This window comes from Macrotis lagotis, chromosome 6 (genome assembly GCF_037893015.1).
Source record: "Macrotis lagotis isolate mMagLag1 chromosome 6, bilby.v1.9.chrom.fasta, whole genome shotgun sequence".
NCBI lineage: Eukaryota > Metazoa > Chordata > Mammalia > Peramelemorphia > Peramelidae > Macrotis > Macrotis lagotis.
In genome coordinates, this window is record NC_133663.1 from 77,137,303 (window position 1) to 77,159,824 (window position 22,522).

General features: G+C 33.5%; 1 protein-coding gene across 4 annotated transcripts in view; it reads left to right on the plus strand.

Annotated features, from left to right (window-relative positions):
- ERBB4 (erb-b2 receptor tyrosine kinase 4) overlaps positions 1-22,522 on the plus strand; it is a 1,472,307-nt gene that overhangs the window by 1,191,801 nt on the left and 257,984 nt on the right. For all 4 annotated transcript variants that reach the window (XM_074191455.1, XM_074191456.1, XM_074191457.1 and 1 more), the window contains one exon: positions 4,717-4,815. In XM_074191455.1, the coding sequence (XP_074047556.1) occupies positions 4,717-4,815 (99 nt within the window). The remainder of the gene's footprint in view (positions 1-4,716; positions 4,816-22,522) is intronic.

Consider the following 22,522-nt stretch of genomic DNA (forward strand, 5'->3'; position numbering starts at 1 on the left):
ACTGTTATCAAAACTGCTAATTGTGAAGATTGTTTCCTAGTTTTCTACTTTCCTTCTAAGTTTGGCAGTATTGATTTTATTAGTACAAAAGCTTTTTAATTTAATATAGTCAAAAATCATTCTTTTGTGGTTTATAATATGCTCTAACTCTTGTTTGGTCATAAATTTATCCATAATTTCTTGATCTACTAATTTATCTGTGGGGTCACCCTTTATGTCTAAATCCTGTACCCATTTTGACCTTATTTTGGTATAGGGTGTGAGATGTGGATCTATGCCTAGTTTTTGCTATACTATTTTCCAGTTTTCCTAGCAATTTTTATTAAATTGATAAATCCAAGAAAAATCAAGAGATATAAGAGACTCACATTAATTATGATTGTGAAAGGTCTCTGATTGAATTTATGAACTTTAATGGAATTTGAAACCAGTGATTCAAGAAAACAGAAATGAGAACAGAGACAATGATAGGGATTCAGAATAGCCAGTGAACATATCCAGAGTCATGACATAGTGTCAATAAGGAGGTCAATAAACACTGAATCATGAAAACCCAGGAAGTGGTAAGTAAACTAGCAAGTTAGATAATACCAGCTGATAGAAAGTTTTGACTCCTTAAAAAGGATTTTACATTTATCCTAGAGGTGATAGTGAGTCAGTAGAATTTGTTAAATTCAGAAAGTGAGGCTGAAGGGGGATTTAATGACAATTTGACAGTTGAGTGATAAACTTGGAGTTGAGAAAGATTTGAAACATGGAGACCAACCAGTAGACAATTGTAATTATCTAAGTGTGCGACATTGAGAGACTTCACTAGTGTGGTCAGTGTTATAGGAGAGTAGGGAGTTTATTTAAGAGATATTACCCAGGGGCAGCTAGGTGGCGCCGTGGATAAAGCACCAGCCCTGGAGTCAGGAATACCTGGGTTCAAATCCAGTCTCAGATACTTAATAATTACCTAGCTGTGTGGCCTTGGGCAAGCCACTTAACCTCATTTGCCTTGCAAAAAAAAAAAAAAAACCTAAAAAAAAAAAAACCTAAGAGATATTACCCAGGTAGTTTCAACAGGACTAATAACAGATTAAATGGAGAAGGGAAGAGAGTGTTGAGAGAATGAAATATCAAAGATCAAAACTATCCTGTGAGCTCCTGTAACTGAGTTGATGATAGTGCCTTTACCATTTAATGGAAAATTAAGAGAGAAAAAGGAAAAATGAGCTCATTTTTGAAGGATACACAAATTTTAAAATATCTTTACAACATTTTTTGGAGATGTCCAATAGGCAGGTAGAAACTGTGAAAATGGAAATTAGAAGAAGTTAGAGCTGGCTAAGCTGAAATGACATTTTCTAAACAGGGCCCTGGACTGAATCTTGTTTACATGGTTAGGGACTATGACCTGGATGATGATGATTGAGTAAAGGAAGCCAAATAACAGTTAGGCAGACATGAATGGAAAGAGTGATGAACTTGTAATTACAGAACAAGAGTTAAAATTCCACATCTTCTGCAAACTACCTATGTGACCACATGCAAATCATTTAAGCTCTTGAATTTTAGTTTCATTTATAAAATGAAGTTGGACTACATGACTGTTAAGGTCCTTAGTTTTAAGGCTAAGTTCCTACGATCCTGCTTCAAATAAATAAAATTATATTTGACAAAAAATGCAAATAAACCTCAATTGATTAGTTGCCATAACATCCTGAAGCAAAACAAAAAAATCTTTGCAGGAATAACATAATTTGTCAACAGATAAGTATTTTTATTTGCCATGATTATGGAAAACAGTCCCTAGAAGTATTACTTTTTTTTCAGTGCAGTAGATCCATTGACATCGCATTACATTTATTTTAAAATAGTTTCATTCTAACATAATTGACAGTATAAAAATTTTAAGGTTACCTTAGAGGTCAAGTCTCATCTATTCTCTTTATATTTAAGAAAAATGAGACCCAAAGAGAGCTCATTCGATTCATTAGGTGCTGAGCTAGAATATCACTCCAGGTTTTTCTAACTTTAAATCCATTTAGAGTTCTACTACACACTGACTTATAAAATTACTTCTTAGAATAGTTCTTAGACATTTCTCCACCCTGTATAGCAACAGTGGGAAAATATAGCCTCCTGGTCTTTTTTAGTTTAATAGATTCTTTTATTTGGTGTGGCAGGGCCTTCAGTAGATTTATTGGCTACTGACATTAGGCTCCCCTTTTTAGTTTTCCCTCTGGGAGAATTTAACAATTAAAGTAGTTCCCTAAGTCACAACCATAGATCCACTTTTGTTAAACTACTCTCACATTTATGTCACTTCTTGGCTTTCTATTACAGCAGTTCCAGTACTCATGGGAAAATATATGTTAGACAAGAAGTGTTGGACCAGAACTTTCTCTTATTTTTCTTTTAAAGTCAGGATTAATAATGTTTAGGAAAGAAAAGAGACTTGTTGGACTTATGTTAGTCCAGGAATCAGTATCATTTAAAGTCGAGCCTCAGCTTTATTTCTGGAGCCAAGTATCAGTTTTATGTGCTTTGTGACCATATGTAAGTCTACCCCTCCTCACTTAATTAATTCCATGAAAACTGTTAAGTGATTCTGGCTTCAATCTGCCTTTTTGGCTTTATTTCCCATTACTCCTCATTTTATACTCTATGCTTCAGTCAGACATGACCAGGAGCTCTTCCCTGAACTTGATTTGCCATTGCTGGTCTCACTGCATGAATGCAATCTTTTTTTCCCCATGCCTGCAATCCATTCCCTCCCTGAGGCATCTTTCTCACTTTTTAATCAAGGTGCAAGTCTGGTCTGAACTTGCATAGGAAAAATTCCTTCATTGTAATTTTCTTTATATTCAAAATGTATTTTTAGTGTTATCTTCTTCCTCTGTCTTCCTAAAACAGTTTTTTTTCTTTAGATCTCTCCTTTATTCCCAACAGTACTTGCCTTATGTTATATTTACATTTGTACCTAGTCTAACTCTCCAACCCTGTAGAATATAATCTCCCAAAGGACAGGAACTTTATGTTGCTTATATTTTTAAATATTTATATTCCTATCTCTTAACTTGTACTTCACAGTTTTTCCAACTTAATTAAGTAATTCATTGTTCTCAGAACCCACATAACTCATTGTTGGTGCTTTTATGATACATGAGGAAACTTGAAACTAAGGGACCTTAAGTGACTTGACCAAGGACATGCAAACAGTAAACATTATGGGTGATATTTGAACTTAGATTTTCAGACTTTGGATCAATTCTCTTTACCAGGAAGAAAAAGAAGAGATAGTGTAGATATCACAGCAGATGGAGAAGTGAGGAGCTAGTGCTACTATATGTTCATATTATATCAAAGAAGATATTTTAAATTCAATTCAATCCAAGGCACTTAAAAAGCACTTACTACTATGAGCAAAGTACCATGCAATGAAGTGATTGGTTATGAATACAGTATAGTTTCTGTCAGTTTGAACTAAAATATTCTAAAAATTCTTTTGAAGCTTAGATATTTGCCTTTTTTTCACTGCCATATATAACTCACGTACAGTGGTTAGATCTAAATAATGTGAAAAAAGAATGAACTAGGTAGCATATTATCTGAGGTTCTTTTGTCACTCTGGGCAAGTCACTTAACCATTTGTCTCAGTTTCTCATTTGTAAAATGAGCTGGAGAAGGAAATGACAAACTATTCCAATACCATTGCTAAGAAAACCCTGTCTGAAGAATCAGACATAACCAAATTGACTAAACAACAACCACCTTTATCTCTATATCCAAATATACAAATTCCAATAGATTAACTGGTTGGGTTTTTACAGAGTGTAACTTCAGTTTTGAAAAAATTTAAACAGGCAAGTTTTTTTTATGTATAGATGATTTCAAACATATTCTACTACTCCTAACCAGTTTTTGAATTTTTTCTTTTCTAAAACTTATAAACATATTCTAAGATTGTAATTTAAGAACTAAGAGCCCACCCTCTTTTCAGCATTTCAGTACATAGTGGTTAGGAAAACTTATTTGGTTTGATGTTTGTTGTATTGCACTGAAACTTCATCATCTATTCTCTTGGCCAGTGTAAAAGGAATTAAGTCAGATAGTATTATTCTATCTTTTCGCCTGAGAGAGAAATTCAAAAAGTAATATTAATAACTTATATTAATGTAGCATACTTCTGCCAAGGAACACCAAGTGTTTTGCATATATACCATTCAGAAAAACAAATGAGGTATCCTATGGTGGCTAATAGACATTATTTTCATTGAAAATTGAGTCCTAAATCAATCTGCATGTAAAGTGGCAATGTTTTCTATTAGTTTGCCTTTTGAGTTGCAGCATAATCATATTATCAGCTGGAAAGGACTTTGTAAACTATTCAATTCAACCCCCTTTGTTAGCATATGAGAAATCCTAGCTAAAATAAGGTAAGGACTTGTCCACGTTACCTAGCTCTTTCTAAGTGGTAAAGGAAGGGCTAGAAATGTTACCTCCTAATTACTGGTTCAGTTTTGCACATGCCACCTCCCCTCCCCACTATGTTGCCTCTACATTTATGGACTAATTTGTTATATTTTTTTCTTTTGTAATGATCATATCTTTAAATAAATTATTTTTATTATAAGAATTAATTTACCTGGTTAAAAAAATATGTTCATGTATTTTATATTCATTAATTTTGAAAGAGTATATAATGATATATATTCTTTTCCTCTCCAGGGGATTTGGGTACCTGAAGGAGAAACAGTAAAGATACCTGTGGCCATAAAGATTCTCAATGAGACAACTGGTCCAAAAGCAAATGTTGAGTTCATGGATGTAAGTAAAACACTTCATCACTTTGATTTCTTTCCAATAGTGAAGAGGCTGGTTTGGTAATTTTAAAATAAAATAAATCACAAATTTAAAACAAACAACCAAAAAAACCTTCTTCTACAGTTTACAGACTTTGTTGGAACAGGCTAAGTATTAGATTTTAAAAATTCCCTAACACTACCCTAGAGTGGGAAACAGTTTAATTTATTTTTATATTTCTGATTTGACTAGGCAGATGTAGCCTGAACTTTTGGAAATTCGCAGACCTGAGCTCAAGCATTCTTTGAACTGAATTCTTCTCTCTATTGACTTTCCTGTCTAGTTGTCTAGGTGTTACTAATAATTCAATTAGAATTCCATTAAGAAAAGGTACTTCAGAGGTAGTTAGGTTGTGCTTTGGATAGAGTACCAAACTTGCAGTCAGGAGGACCTGAGTTCAAATCCAGCCTCAGACACTATTTAATAATTACCTGTGTGATCTTGGGCAAGTCACTTAATCCCTTTGCCTTACCAAAAAAAAAAAATCAAAAGAAATGGTATTTCATAAAAATGTTATAAATGTAAAAGGAAAAATATGTTATTTATTTCTATTGAATGTTCCAGAAATTATAAACATATTACTTTAAAATAGCTTTATCAGCTCAAAATTATTATAAATGCATTTACAACGATGATAAGGAGGTTTATGTTGGTATTGATGTAGAAAAATGACCCCATGTATTCAATTTTGTTTTGGTTATGGCCTCTTTCATAAAATATTTTATTGCTAAGTAGAATTTGTACTTAAGATGTGCTGTATTGGATTTAGAAGTTGACCTAAGTCAGACATCCTATATTTGAGATGTACTGTCTTTGAATCAAATTCCCAAGTTAGAACCTAGAGATAAAAAGGTCCCCTCTATTGAGTAATAGCCTTGTTAATCCAAAAAGAGAAGTGTGGAGTAAGGTCAGTCTCTTCATGACCTTAAATAGGCTTCTCTTACTTCTAGATCCCCAAGCATCAACTAAAGACATATTTAGCACATATTCAGGGTGGTGCCTGAATCTATTCCCTTTTGAACCATTTGAAAAATTTCTGGAACTGTGCCTGGAAAATATCTCAAAATATAAAGCAGAGTCATTTTCCAAGGAATAGAGAAGTATCCTATTTTAAGTTAATCAGAGGCAAGGATTTGCAAAAGCAATGTCAAATTTTCAGGAAAAAAACAGCAACCAAAAACTTTACCCATAAGTAGAAATGGTTCAGAGTGCGAAGATAGAGAAACAATCCTTGTACAGCCTAGTCTGTAGTTACTGTTGAAATCCAGAAGAATGTTAATAAGTCTGCTGGATGCCCAGGGAAGCCATTTTTGTCATATTTCCATGGAAACCGGAAGGCAAAAGGGGGTTAAGAGGCTACAAAATAATCACCTAAAAGCTCTGAAAACCTCATCACTATTATGAATGATTATTTGAAAGCTCCTAACCCCATTTTTTTTGGCTGATCCAAAGTCTATTCCCATGGAAACAGGAATGGGAATGGCAACTTGAAGTCTTAGAGTACTTCTGATTTTTAGATGAAGCTGCAATTGAGTCATGAAAAAAGTTATTTTCTTAAGGCTACTGGTGGATTTGGGAACTGAAGGATTCCAAAGGGTCTTTTACCCCCTAATTTTAAGTATTAAAAATTTTAAGTATTAAAAATAGGAGGAAATATTTTTAAATTTCTTTCTAATCTCTCATATGTTGTATCTGTGAGATGGATTAACATGTTGAGAGGCTGCCATCGGCACAATTTCAGAACATGAGAGACAGGATTTTTACCTGCCTTCATTGTTTTAATGTATGTGAAAGAAAGAAGCAGGTTATCTAGTGAAGCAGAAGGTGACATTAGTATTATATTTCTGGTTGAAATGGAAATGGGGGGAATATTTCTAGATCTGATGGGAAATCAATCGACTATTTCCTGATTTATTTTATGTAGATCATTAACAAGCTTGGTTGCACAGATGGGGAAAAAAAAGATATGATGGTACCTGTGAGTAGAATGATGACTGGTTTTAGCTAAAGAAGCAAATAAGAATACAAAATATTTTTCAGTTTTTCAAAAAAAAAATGGGTTGCAATTAACACAAGTTGCTTTTTGTATTCCTCCAAGTGCAGAGTAGGAAGCCAAAATGAGATGATATGTTTTAGGAACATAGTACTTGAATTGGGTAAACTTTTGTGGGTAATAGTGGCGTGTGGAAAGTTAATGTGGAAAAGTAGTGACCTTAATAGTGAAGTAGAGTCAGGAAGACCTAGGTTTAAGTATCATTTCATATACATACTGGATTATGTACTCAGATAACACTTTAGGAGTATTAGTTGCAGAGTAGAGATAATCTGCATTGGAAAAAATGGTTTCCTCATTGGGATTCCTTTGTATCCAAAAAAAAACAAAACAAAATCACAAGTTATTGTTCAATTCTGAGTCCATGGTCTCACAGAATCCATGGGATTTTCTTGGCAATTATACTGGAATAGTTTGCCATTTTCTCATCCAGTAGATTAAGAGATTAAATGATTTGCTAAAAGTCATACAGCTAGTGAGTATCTAAGAACTCAGGCTTCCTGACTCCCGGACTTTCTATCCATTAGGCAATTAGCTACCCCCAAATCACACATACTTTATACCATATAGTAGAATGATTTGAAAAAAGATAAAAGATTTCCAAAAAAAAAAAAAAAGAAGCACTTATTTATTTCAAGCACGGAACTGTATATTGTTCTATAACTGCACATATGTATTTTATTTTCATGTCATCCATGACTTCATTGGTATTAATGAGTCAAATCCTTCTACTAAGTGTAAGTGGAGTGTAAGAGAATTGCCTGAGAGGTTAAGAAAGGTAGGCTTTGTTAGGGAAGCATTTACCTAGTAGAGGTCAAAAGGAAGACTTAAACACATGTCTTCCTGACTCCAAAGACAATATACATATTATGTCATGCTACCTTTCCCAGGAATTTTTAAATTGAATTCTCCCATTCAACTGTGCTCTGTCCATAAGAATAGTCAAGCACAGTTTGACTTTCTTAGAACATTCAGAGTTAACAGAAAATAAACTGGAAGTAGTTTAAATTCTATTAAATGCTGCACTAAATACAAGGAACAAACAATTTGACCACTGAGTTGTTATCTCAGTGCCTCAGAACATTTCTAATGGATTTCTAATAACAATAATGATACAGCATAAATGGTGAATGAGTGACCATCCCTGCTTCACATGAGGGGAAACCACTAGGACAAAAAAAGGGTATTTCTTCAAACTTTGGTGAAGAACAGCTTGTATTTCCACATATGCTTTTAGTTTTTATTTAGTTCTTATTTCCTTATATTGAGGAAACTTTGATCTTTTTCCTCCCCAGCATGACATAAATATAGCTAAGAAATAATGTTAGTGACGAGACTTAATGGATTTGGGGAGCATGGTATACTAAAGTCTGACATGTCTCAGTCAATTTGCAGAAAATAACATTTGAGCATACACACATTTTCCTTTTAACAATTACTATTGAACTTTCTTTTTAAAGAAATCCAAAACATTCCTACATGGACATTTACATTCAATTTCACTTGAAGCCCCACTGTGCATTCTGCCACTATTTTTTTGCCCAGAGAAATTTGAACAAGAGTGATGCAAACCTACATAAGTATAAAAGCTGCAGTTGATCTTCAAATGATCCTGGCCACATAAATTATTATACCTGTGGACTTAGTGTGCAAAACCTAAATCATTGCTAGACTTGCTACCCTGGGGCTGAAAGCAGGATTTCCTATAGAATGACAGTATTTAGAAGGACTGCATGGACATCTGGTGTGATTTTATTTCACTTTCAAGAGTTCGGAAGCTATTTTATACTAATGCATTCAAATGTCTGAACAATTTGATGAGAAAGAAAAAGAGAGAAAAAATTTAAAAAATAGGATTGCAAGGAAGCACATTTAAGTGAGCCTTGAATAGAGAAAATTTGACAGTCTTCTAAGGTGCAGTATACTAATGATTTCTCAAAATTTTTCTTCCCGATTAAACTCAATGTTCACTGCTATATCATCAATACCCTGTTTTAGTTAATTACCTCTTTGCAATTAGTTTTCTTCAGAAGCTATATTTTGATTCAGCAGGGTATAATTTATAAAGTGGCAACTTAAGTTTGTAAAATGGACCTTCATTGTGTCTTCTAGTAGCCTCCCATCATTTGCCCTATCTCTAGCCCATAAGAACCTTTGACACATTTTCACACTGCTATATATGTCTATATCTTCCCCCCTAAGAACATAAAGTATATTTTCAGTGTTGCACTCTTTTCTTAAAAGAAATTATTTTTAGATGTCCAGTATTTTTTCTTGCTTTCTACTTTACAAATTATTTATTTTTATTCTGAAATTGACCAAGACAAAATAAAATGAGCATTCCCCTCTAAGAAGTAGATTGGGAAAAGAGGAATGTACAAGAAAATATGTAATTATTTGCTAATATCTATCTATCTATATGTTAGATATCAGACCTTTACCAGGCAAATGATGAGAAGTTATCCCTCTCTCTCCTTTGACTATTTTTCTTCTAATTTTAAGACTATTAAGTCTAAATATGTTCTATATCTCCATTCTTACTTTTTTTAATGTGACAACTCAATTTGAGGTCTCACTTCTAAGATAGTAGTATATCTATTCTTTGATAAGGCATTTTTTAAATTTTAAATGAATTTATTTCTACTTTTATTTTAAAATTTCTGAAGCCTCACAAAAAAGACAAAGAAACAGATAATTAATGAATGCTAAGATGATACTACATGATAATGATACTTGACATTTGTGTGATACTTTCGGGTTTACAAAGTATTTTAGATATGTTACACCAATTTTAATTTACTACTCCAATGTAGGTCCTAATCTGATGATTAAATAGATTTTGATTAATAGTACCAAATAAATAGGAAGTTGAGACCAAGACAGATTGCATGATCTATCTTGTTCATATAGATAGTATCTGAGATAGGATCCAACCTCAAATCTTCTGAACTCTAAATCCCATTCTGAATTCTACAGGACATTCTCTATCGCTCAAACTGTATCTCAGTATGAACTTAGTTCATTCCATAGTACATAAAATTCATTTATATTATCAGGAATTATTCTCATAGTTTCCAGTTACTACATTATAGTGATGATTGCAGTAGGTTAACGTTTCATTTTTAAATTTTAGACTAGATTTAAAATACTCTCAGCCAAAAGAATTGTACTGATTTAAATCTACAAATAAAATACAGCTATATATATTTTTTTGGTTATTCAAAAAATGCGAAAGTTTTGTCTTCTTAATGTCACAAAATCCCCTATGGCTAGAAAGAGGGATGTTGAGAGGTCAGTTAACCCATCATTTTGCCTCTAAGCAGAATTATATTTAAACTACCCTTGAACAGTTTTAGACTGCGATTTTTCTTAAAATATCTAGAATAGAAAAGTTATAACCCACATTGAAATTATATTCTATCTGGTAGTTATACACAATCATCCATAACCAGTAGATAAGTCCATGGTACCTAAATATGGGTCTTCTTTTATGTTATCACTTGCCATTTGATTTTAGATAGAATGATTAACATAACATGAGGGCAGGGATTGTTTTATTTTTGTGTTTATATTCAAAGGGACTACCAGAGTACCCAGTATTAAGTAGGCACTTGATAAATACGTGTTAATATATTATTGATACTTCCATATATAAGTTTTTATTTACTATCTTCCAAACTTTAGTCTTGTCTTCCTTTTGAAGAAAAAAGAGATGCTTTGTAGATCTTTTGGAAAGAATAGCCTGAATGAATTCACTGATGTTAATGTATTGAGTCTTCATAGACTTATGTAATATAGAGACTTTGTTGTCCTTCTTTAGCCATGTCCAATTGTTCACGACCTCACTAGGGTTCTCTTAGCAAAGATACTGTAGTGGTTTGTTATTTCCTTTTGCAGTTCATTTTACATTTGAGGAAATGGGGTCAAGCAGGATTAAATGACAGAGCTACTATATGTCTGAGGAAGATGAGTTTTTCTGATGTTAGCCTGGCAGAAACTTTATGATTATGCTATTATTTGATCTGGTATATGGAATTCCTAGTGAAGAACTTCTAACGATTCAGAAAAGGAACTGCTTTGCACAATTATTCTTGGAGTATTACCCGGGAGACTGAAATGTTAAATGACTTGGCCAAGGGACTAGAACTTGTCTTCAAGTTAGATTAGTTCTCTATATCCACTAAATCACACAGCTTCTAATGGGCTTTATTATTCCTATCAAAAATAACTCCTGGGGTGGCTAGGTGGTGCAGTGAATAGAGCACAGACCCTGGAGTCAGGAGGACCTGAGTTCAAATTAGACCTCAGACACTTAATAATTACCTAGTTGTATGAACTCAGACAAGTCACTTAACCCATTGCCTTGCCAAAAAACATAATAAATAACTCCCATTTATGATTTTAAAATGTCTGTATGTGTATCATCTTACTGGATCCTCAAGGGAAGCCCATACATAAGTAATGTTAGTATTGCAAACCCCAATTTACAACTTGAGGTTCAGTGACTCGATCTAGAGTTGCTGGTGTTGCTATTTGTCTTTTCTTCTCAAAGAGGACCATGACATCAGGGAGATGGTGCCATGATGCCATGATATGTAAGTGAACTGGATTTAATTGAGGGAAGGCTGTACAAAGTCACCAGCCTCATTTTTCTCCTCCAGAAACATCTGGATCCAATGGAAAGATATAGATCAAGATGATTGGAGATGGTATTGGATATAGTATAGACCTGGGCCTTTTTTAGATAAATTCTTCAACATGTCTCAGTTTAGCTGAGGCAATGCTCATTCAGAGATTAAGGCTAGGTAAGAAATGAGGCAGAGAAGGGCCTCTTTTACCTAGTCAAAAAAAAATCAGTCTGATAGTGAAAGGTCTTAGTGTTTCTGGACTTACTGAAACAATTGCCATTTACATTCACTCTGAGTTAATCAGGGCCCAAACAATGACCAAAAGAAGGTTGGTCTGGTTTCTGTTGTTGGCCAATCAATGAGAACAAGAATGATTTGGAAAGACATTTTGCATCTCAATGAGGTTTAATGACTTTTCTTAGGGAACATCACTAGTAAATCACCAAGATAAGATTTAATCCTTGTCTGTTTCTTAAAGCATTGCCTTAAAAAATATTGTTCATAATATTTAGACCCTCATGAAATAGCCTAAAAGGAGTTTGATTTGCATTGAAGATAATAAGATAATCTTCATAGCTATGTAAGATGCTGCCTGTGGCTCCTAAGTACCCCTGTGTTCACTGGATGGTGAAGTGTTCTCATCATTGTAAGGAGGTACTCTGTCACTTATAATGCAGGAAACAGTCAGGCACAGTATCATTAGAAATCTGAATAAATGCTTCTATGATGGTAGAAATATGAAACTAGTTTGTCCCATTAAAATAGCAGTCCACAAAAGCCCTTCATCTTTTCAGACAAACGAACAAAAAGCCCAACAGGATCCTGGGATCTACAATTTTTATTCAGAGTTTGGATCCACTCACAAGTTTCATCTAACCTCTCTGAACTTAAATGTTCATATTATCTGTCAGAAAATAATTAGAAGCTGTAAGCAAAAGTCTGCATACACAGAATTCCTTTCAAGTCCCCAAGCTCATTGAATTGAAGAGCTTGATGGATACTGGTCAGCTGATATTGGGCCAGTGGCTAATAATAGAAGGAAATGCTGCTTAGCTAGGTGAGAAAATAAACTTGGGAAAATGAAAATGAAACATTTGGGATTTATGATTGGATATAAATTTCCCTTTTTCATTAGTTTCCTGGTATGAGAATAGCCAAGGGAACTGATCTTTTTTGCTGGGAGTTTTATAATTAAGATCAACGGGACCTCTGGATTTTACCTAAATTCCCTACACTTTGCTATTATTCCCAGGGATAGATTTTAGTGAGCCAGGAGTATGTTGCATTTTAGCTCCATAAAAATGATAAATATAACCAACCACTAGGTTTGGAATTGTCAGCTCTGACAAGTATGTGGTAAATAAATTAGTGGAAACTTTTGGAAACTTGTTGCTGCAAATGAAAGGCATTTCTTTGTAGAAACAGAAAATCTCTGCTATATTTAGAGTATCAGAGTTTTAGTAAAATACCTCTTTATTGAACATTCCCTCAAATCTTGACTAATTTCCCTTTTTCCAGTCTCTCTGGGCTTCCTTGGTTTTCTTCATGACAGCACAAATCTTAGCAATGACCAGAGAGAGGTCTTTCTTTCCCTGTTGCTAATCCCTTAGCTCTGAGATTGCCTTCCTTTTACCCTCTCTATGTCAGATAATCATTGTCATTTGTGTCTTGTCTCTCTCATTATAAGATCTTCTTGAGGAGTGGTGAAAAGGGGAAAGGAAGGAACCAAATATTATTAATATGAAGCAAGGAGAATTGCACCAAGGAGGAGCCTTCTAAGGATTGCTCTGGGTTCCATTTATCCAGGAAGAAATCACAAGTTTCTCTGTCTCAAGAGGTTAAGAAAAGTCATTTGTGCTAATTCACGGGTTACTGCAAAAAAGTTACAAGTTAATTCACAGAGCTCTTTAGGGAGGCACCAAGGTAAAGGATGTGAATTTTAAAAGAGAATGAAATTGAACTTGGAAGAAACTAGTTATAAGGTGGACTTACAGATGAACTGGTGAGAACATCAAAGACAATTAAGAAGGGGCAGAGGAGAAGAGAAAAAAAGATGGGAACAGCCTTGAGATAGCTGGCATAGGATCAACAGAAATGCAGTATCTTGACAGAGAAGGGGCAGAACTTTTAAAGGGAGCCCAGTTTACCTCCTGCAGGGTAGAGTCAGGAGAGGGGGTCAAGAAGTGACCTACCTAGTCATGACTAGAGAAAGGCATACTTCTTGGAAGGCTACTGTGCCAGACAGGTGAAGGAGGAAAGGAAAGAGGACTGAAGCTTTCTCAGTGAATTTACATTTCAGAAGACACTGAGCAGTGTCAGACAAGCACAGATAATATTTCCTTTATGTTACAGAAAATACTAGGTGAATATTTCCATAATATTTTTCCTTCACCATATATGCCAACTATTATGCATCAGACATTATAGTCAGCACTTTAAAAATATTGCTTCATTTAATCTTCACAAAAACCCTGAGAAGTAGGTATTAAAATTATCCATTTTATATTTGAGAAAACTGAGGCAAACAAAGGTTAAGTACCTTGTCTGGGGTCACAAAGCTAGTGAGTATTGGAGGCTATTTGACTAAGACCATAAAAACTACTTTACCCCTTGTAATTTAGCTGATATTCAGCTTTCTTTCTGTATTTTAGAATATTAATCAGGCTAAGATAAGAATTCTTTGTTTTCAAGACACTCAGTCTCCCAGCTCCATGTATTTTCACTGACTGTCTTTCATGCCTGAATTTCTCTCTCCCTTCTTATCTGCCTCTTAGCTTGCCTGGTTTTCTAGCTAAAATTCCACTTTCTGCAAGGAGCCTTTCCATATTCCTCTAAAAATTATGCTCAATTTAACACACACATATACAAATATATACATATATAAATGTGGATAGAGAAATGTATATATATATATATATATGCACACACTTATGTGTTTACATATATATTTATATATAAAAGTATATGTGTATGTGTAATTTGCATATTCTGTAATTACATCCCTCATGAGACTGTGAGCTCCTCAAGAATTTCCCTAACTCTGTATCCACAATATCTTAGCCTAGCACCTAACATATAACAGACATTTAACAAATGCTTATTGTTTATTTGAGAGTTTTCATCTCACTATATTAATGTCCTCTTTTCTGAAATGTCTTTATTTTTTGTTTGTTGTTAATGTTCAAAATTTTATTCCTAGCATAATTGGGAAATGACTCAATAGCTTTCCTTTAGAACTATGAGTTGCTTTTGTTCCTGTTAGGAAAAAAAAAGTTCTTGGTCTTGAGAAAGTCTATAGGTTCCCTCTCCACTTTATTTTTTTTAAGAGGAAGAAACATTCTTTAAATGCCTGTTATGTGAAATTCACTTTATTAATTTAGAGAATTATAGTATTCTGGAGAAGAATCTAGTATTCTATAACATCTAGGCAAAGCTCACTGATGACTATAATTCTATTTTCTTTTTTTTAATTTTTTTTGGGGGGGTTGCAAAACAGTGGGGTTAAGTGACTCGCCCAATGTCACACATCTAGGTAATTATTAAGTGCCTGAGGTTAGATTTGAACTCAGGATTCCAGGGCCAGTGCTCTATTCACTGAATTACCTAGCAAACCCTGTAATTGTATTTTCTAATTGGCCTAAGGAACCCTAAAATTATGTAATGCCCAAATACTTTATAAACTGTTCATAGGATCTTCTAATAATAAATTGGTATTGATCCACAAAGTCTCATCACTATTGAAAGCTAAGGTATGCTCAGGGGGCAGCTAAGTGGTGCGAGTCAGGAAGACCTGAGTTCAAATCCAGCCTCAGACACTTAATAATTACCTGGCTCTGTGACCTTCTGCAAGTCGTTCTTAACCCCATTGCCTTAAATTTAAAAAAAAAAGAAAGTTAAGAGGAAGAAAAACAAAACAAAGCAAAATTAAAAAAAAACCCTTGTAATCTGATGAACACTATCTCTTATGTATTTATTTTTCTTAATCCTAATTCCTCATACCAAATATGACTAATCTGTTAACATGTTTATCAAAAATATCTATATATATATAGTGCTTACCTGACTGATGGCTGGCAAAAACAAAGATTCTTGTAGTAAATTTAAATATATGTATATGTGTGTGTGTATATAATATATATATATATATATATATATATTTATATAAAGTTAAGGGATGTAGATACTAAAAGTAATTTCATGACCATATCTCTCCCCCCTTCAGTGATTTCATCTTAAAGTATATTTATCTTTTTAGAATCTTACTCTCTAACTATAAATCTGTTTCCATATACTTCTTGAAAGTGTGTGACTGACTATTAAGGAAATAGCATTTCTATTTACAGATGTGAATTGGGATCATTATAAGCCATTTGGATACAATCCTGCTGGCACAGTTTTCTAGTAGAAACAGAGAGCAAAAGATTTTGCTGATGGAATTGAGAGAAAAGCCAAAAGTCCTTCTAAGGAGGAAAGTAGAACTTGCTTAATAAACATTGTCATTTATTTTGTACCATATTTCTAGCCAACATGGACCATATTGTCTGTACATTAAAGTTTTGATTCAAAACATGCAGGGAATTATATAAGCACTAAATATAGTACATGTGTATATGTATATGTATACATATTTTCAATTTGAGGTTGATTAATTTGACATCTCTTGATATTCTTCAAACAATGCAATTATAACAATGCCATTCTTGCCTATCATGAATTTCATGTGTTCCTGTCACTATAATTAACTTCAGTAGGAACACCTAAATGTGCTGGCAGACTTGGCAGAGGTTGGGGTCTGTTGCAAGGTTGTACTTTAAGCAAGTAAAGATTGAGAAATGAAATCTTTTGGCTTCGTACAAAGTTGATATTATTCTTTAGAAAACAAAACAAACAAAATTGTTTCACTATGATATTACCAGAATATCTCTGACTACTATAAACTTGATCTTTCATGAAAAGAGATAAACCCTCCAAAAGCAAAGGATGGCCAGGAAAGATTCTTCCTGATGAATTATTACATTTTTTAGAATGAATACATATTGTCCATTATGAATCACATAATATTATCATTAGAGGATCAAAGAATATCAGAATTGAAAGTGAATATCTATTTCTTATCTAAAGAGGTCTAGCAAAAATGAAACATTTACTTGCCCAAACTGCCACTTTTTCCTTTTGACAATTGAAGTCTTTCTTTATATAAGAATATAATCCACCTTTCTTCACTTCCACCCAAAGTTATTTAGTTCTGCTAATCCAGACCAGATAAAACTACTTGAACCTCTTTTCTCTGAAACAGGTCTTCAGAAATTTAAATATAGCTACTGGAATCACTTTAGACTCTTCTCTAAAGTAAACATTTTTACTCCCTCCAGCTGATCCCCAAGTGACCTGATCTAGAAGTCACTTTTGAACTTGTTCTTTTGGAGCCTCTCTAATCCACAAGGGTTATGGAATTTCTACCAGTCTGAGTTCTGCCCAAAGGAATGTAAATTTTGATTTTTTAAATGTCTTGGGATTCATGGGTTAGATTACTTTCTTGAGGACCTTGCCTTAAACTCTGACTCTCTTTGATTGACTTACAATAGATCCCAGCCATGCCCAGGGGGTCATTCCCCCTCAACCTTTGTTCTAAGTGAAAGTAAATAGCAATTGTTTATCTTCTGGGTAGAAACCCTTTGGATCTTCAGTGCATTCAGGGTCACCTCTAAGCATCCAGATCGTTTTTTTTGTTATTTTTTCCTTTATTCTCAAAAAAGACCATGACTTTAGGAAGTTGATGCATGACAAGCACATGAATTAGATTTCAGTGAGGGGATGCTGTGCTAAGTCATTAGCCTCACTTTCTCCTCCAGAGTCATCTGGGTCCAGTGACCAGATATAAATCAGGACAACTGGAGAAGACCCTGTATTCAAGGCAACCAGGGTTAAGTGACCTGTCCAGGGTCACACAGCTAGTAAGTGGCAAGTGTCTGAGGCTGGATTCAAATTTCTATTCTCCTGACTCCAAGGTCAGTACTCTATCACTGAACCACCTTTTGGGACTGAATTCATTTGCCTTATGAGGAGAAAGTGAAGCCCATGCCTTAATCCTCATAAAGAATGAAAGGCAAAACACCTATAATTATCAATGTCCTTTCTGAAATGTGTCAATCAGAATCTCACTTTAAATAAAAAAAAGTTTATATAATTAAGCCTGATATCAGAGGTCATGCTTTTGATAGGGAGAGACAAAACAACTGGCATTTCTATACCATTTCTAGGTTTAAAAAGTGCTTTCTATATATTGTTTCATGTGAGTCTCACAATAGCTCTATAATGTAGTTAAAATTAGTATCATCATCCAGATGAGAAAATCAAGATATTGCAACTTTCCCATGATGTTCAGAGATAGAATTTAAACCTAGTTCTTTCCAACATTCTGACCAATATGTCCTCTTACTTTTCCAGACTGACAAGGGCAGAATATAGTGCAATTGTTACCACCAGTTGAGGCGATTGCTTTCTCTGCCTTGAGGCTTCTATTTCCCACAGTTATCATAAACTTTCTAAAACAATTTGAGCAAATTAGAAATTTAGAAACTATTAAGTGTGTTCCAGATTGTTCAACACAGTTTCATGCATTTTTCATGGTAAAAATCCAACTTCGAAGCATCCAAACATCCAACTTTAAAGTAGACTTTGGCACAGAAAATCACACAATTAATGCCAAGATTTTACAATAAGAATCTGAAAACCCATATTTAAGAGCTTCCTATTATTTAGGAATTTTCTCTGCCTGTCTCTGCCTTACATTAGCAATTCAAATAGACAGAGCAATGTTTCAATTTCTAAAGGGTAATGTATATGCCAGATTACTGCTACATTGATAGTAAATGAAGGTTTTACTGTGTATCTCTATTAATAATACCATGTATTACTTTCCACAGCTTAAATGTAATACATTCTAAACAAGCTTCTGCTGGCTCAAGGTTAGCAGTCAGCTGATCAAGATTTGATGGAAGGTTGTTTAAGTCAAACAAGACATCTGTAAAAAAAATTTAAAAATAAAAATAAATTGTATTTTCTAGCTAAGATTTTTGAAACACAGTCCATGTCCCTTAACTGTCCCTTTGGTGTTGAAATGGGATATGGCAAGGGGTTTTTTGGTGATATCAAGTTGATATTGCTGAAAGTGAGATCATAGGATCATTCGTTAGTCTATAACTCATATATCAAGAGCAGTGCATAAATTATGTCTGGACTGAGGGCCCTGAGTTTTGTGAAATTTTATTTATCATCAGGGTTTCTTTTACTAAGTTGTCCATATGGCAAAGCGCAGCTAGGTGGCACAGTGGATTGAACACCAGCCCTGGAGTCAGGAGTACCTGAGTTCAAATCCAGCCTCAGACATTTAATAATTACTTAGCTCTGTGGCCTTGAGCAAGCCACTTAACTCCATTTGCCTTGCAAAAACCTAAAAAAAAAGCAGAACAACATTTTTGTTTAAGGCAAAATAGAACTACTACTTCATTGAAGGTAAATAAAGCAACCACAGTAGATAGATAGATAGATACATACATACATACATACATACATGGATGGATAGATAGAAAGACGAGAGAGAGAGAGAGAGAGAGAGAGAGAGAGAGAGAGAGAGAGATCAAGAAATTGAGCCTGATCTGATCAGTGAGCAGGAAAAAAATACATAGAAAAGAATAACAAAAGGAGCAATCCAAAACCTCTCAGAGCCCAGATATCATAATTTTCTTATTGATACTAGAAGTAAAAGCATTTCTTTACTTTAGACTTTGACAAGAAGATGAGGACCAAAAATACTGAATCCTATTAACAGGTTATTGCCTACCATTAATGTGATCAGTAATGTAACTTCTTACTGATTCTTGGCTATTTTATTCAGTATTATTACATCAGCCATTCACCAATAACAATGAAAATATTCAAATAAACCTTTACAAAGAACCTTCCCCCCCCCCCCCATACTAAGAATTAAACAATAGGTACTTTGCTCCTTGCCTGAGTATTGTAAGACTACAGCTAAACCCCTAAGCAACTTCAGTTTCCCTTATGGAAAGGAAACTGCTTGACTTGTAAAGTACTGTCTCCTGACCAAATGCTGAGCTAATCATCTGAACTAGTCATCACTGATGAATAATAATAAGAAATTAAATGTCTATCTCCTAAAAAGTTTGGAAATGAAAAAAACTATTATTAAAAGACAAGCTTCATTCACTTTATTTACTTTAATTGTATATAATTCTAATAAGAAAAAATTGAATTATAAGAATAGATGAATTTTCCTATACTCCTTTCTTGGCATATGGCATTTAGCTATATTTCTTGATCACTGTCCCAGAAAATAATATCTTCTTATTTTATTGTCTTCCATTCTCAAATTTGAGATTTTAAAAATAAGGACACTTGACATACAACTGAACTACTAAACTTCACTGCAGGGGGAAAATTAAGGGTTCTTATCCATGCATTACTTTTGAAAGGACTAAAAGTGAATACTCAGGATTTATGTTCTTAATGTATCATCAGAGGTTAATTAGAGTAATATAGACTTTTTAAAAAAAAAATCAAATACAGTAGGAAGCAGATAGCACAAGCTTCCATTGTTATCTTCATTCTTTGAATTATAAATATGCTGAACATATTTAAGTCAAAGGAGCTAATTACCTCTACAGAGAAGCTGATAGCAGAGTGCTTCTGATGATGATATAAAGATCAATAGCATTTTCCCTGGATTCATTGATCAAGTCACTGACTTCTATTTACACATCATAAAAAAGTCCTAAATAAAAACTTAATAAAACATAAACACTGTGATATAATGCAAGAAATAAACTGGACCAGGTAAAATTGAGTTTTGCTACTTCTGTCTCATTTTAGCTATTTGCCTACAAAGATTCCACTTTAACTCCCAAGTATGTATGTGAAGATCATCAAAAAAGAGAAAGAAGATACATAGGTCTAATTTGATCAATGGATTTATTCTTAGAAACAATTATCTTTTACCACATCTTCTCCAGGCTATACTAGTAAAATTGCTTCTTTGAACCCAATAAACCCAAATACATAATTTTATATTTATTGTGTTTAAATTTCATCTCATTTAAATAGGTTCATCACTCTACTCTCTCAAAATATTTTTGGATTCTGATTATGTTCTACAGTGAGTTTAATAATAATTCCAATTAAATATTTAAATCATACAATTTAAAAATACCAACAATGGTACTTTTATTTGAATTTTTTTTCAAAAGTTTTGAACAATACCCCAAAAAAGTAGTCCTTATTGGTCTTATGCCAACTCAGAGATAGTTCTCATGGGGAGTGCCCAAGGGATTTTGTCTTTGGGTTCCTTTGTATAACTAGTTAAAATTGTATGTATGCTCAGCTAACCTATGTCTCTCCATCTGGACCATAAGGACAGCAACTCATGGTCAAAGAAAAGATAATTCAAGCTTCTAAAGAATTAAAGCAATAAGAAATCAGAGTGAAGATCATGCAAATTTTAGCAGCTATCACCTAAATGGATTACAGAACACTGAATGCTACATTTCAAAAAATAAAAGAAATTGGTTTTCAAACAATAATATTTTATAGAAAAAAATGTATTAATTAATGCAAGAGGAAGATAAAGTGGACTTAAGGAAATAGAGGACTAGCAAGCATTCCTTATGAAAGGATAAGGGTTTAGTAGTTAATGATAAATACAAATACAGGTAAACAGATAAATGCAAGTGAATAATCAAGAATTGACTTTATAAAGATGAAGTCTTAGCATTCTACAAGAGTGAGGGGGATGACCCCATTAAAAACTCATAGATGGAGTCAAATAAGTTGAAGGGAATATAAATTACTTTTGTTTATTTTGATTATCTCAAAAAGAAGAAGAAAGGAAAGGGAGGAGAAAATGGGTATTGAGAAATAAGGAAGTGATCTCATACAATTGGAAAGCCCAAGTAGAAGTTTATATAAGGAAGAAATAGGGAAATTGGAATCACTTGAAAATATTTTGAACTACTGCAGAGTAAAGAGAACTGAACTAAAACATAATGCATAAGAAAACAACATTGTTAAAATCCATAATTTTGAAAAACTTATGAACTCAGCATGCCTCTATAGGTTCTGGAATTTAGAATGTTTCCCATCCTCTAAGTGGTAGTGAGCTATATATAAAGTATGAAACATATTTTGTTTCAAACTGGAAATGTGTTCTGTTTATATATATATTATATATATATATATATATATATATATATATATATATATATATATATATATATTGCATGAATTTTCTTTTTGTTCTTCTTTTTCTCCATTGTTAATGAGGATGAAAGAAAGATCAAATATTAGCTGAAAAAATTGAAAAATAAATGAATCTGTCAAAAAGGGAGAGATGGACATGTATCTAGCTTTACATACAGTTAAAAAGAAGGATGTCTGCAACTTATATTGTCCAATAGAATTGACAGGATAAACTATCTTATTGGTTTTGGGAGTTTTATTAACCTACATTAAGCTAATTAAAGAGGAAAGGAACTTTTACAAATATTATCTTTATTATTTTTGAATGTTATCTAATAGGCAATTGAGTTTCATTGTCCTGAAGCCCTTATTATCTAAATAAATCAAGTCAGAATTTCAACCATTCTTTCCTTTGTATTACAAAAGAGAAAATATGTGAATGGAAAGGTCAGGATTCTTCTAAATTGTCCCTTGTCATGTATTTTTCCATACTTCATTGGCCATTTTCAACCTACTAAAGTCAACCTACCAGAATTTTTTTTATTCTTTTCTTATTGTAGTCTGATCACATGACTAATTATTCTATCCCCAAACTAACATTAGAAACATGATTTGATGTGATAAAAGAGAAATTTTCTTTCAACAATCATATATAATCTTAGAACTGCAGTCTTAGAGGTTCTCGGATTTTGGTGATCATACTGTTATGTGAGACTCAACGATTCTAGAGAATGAG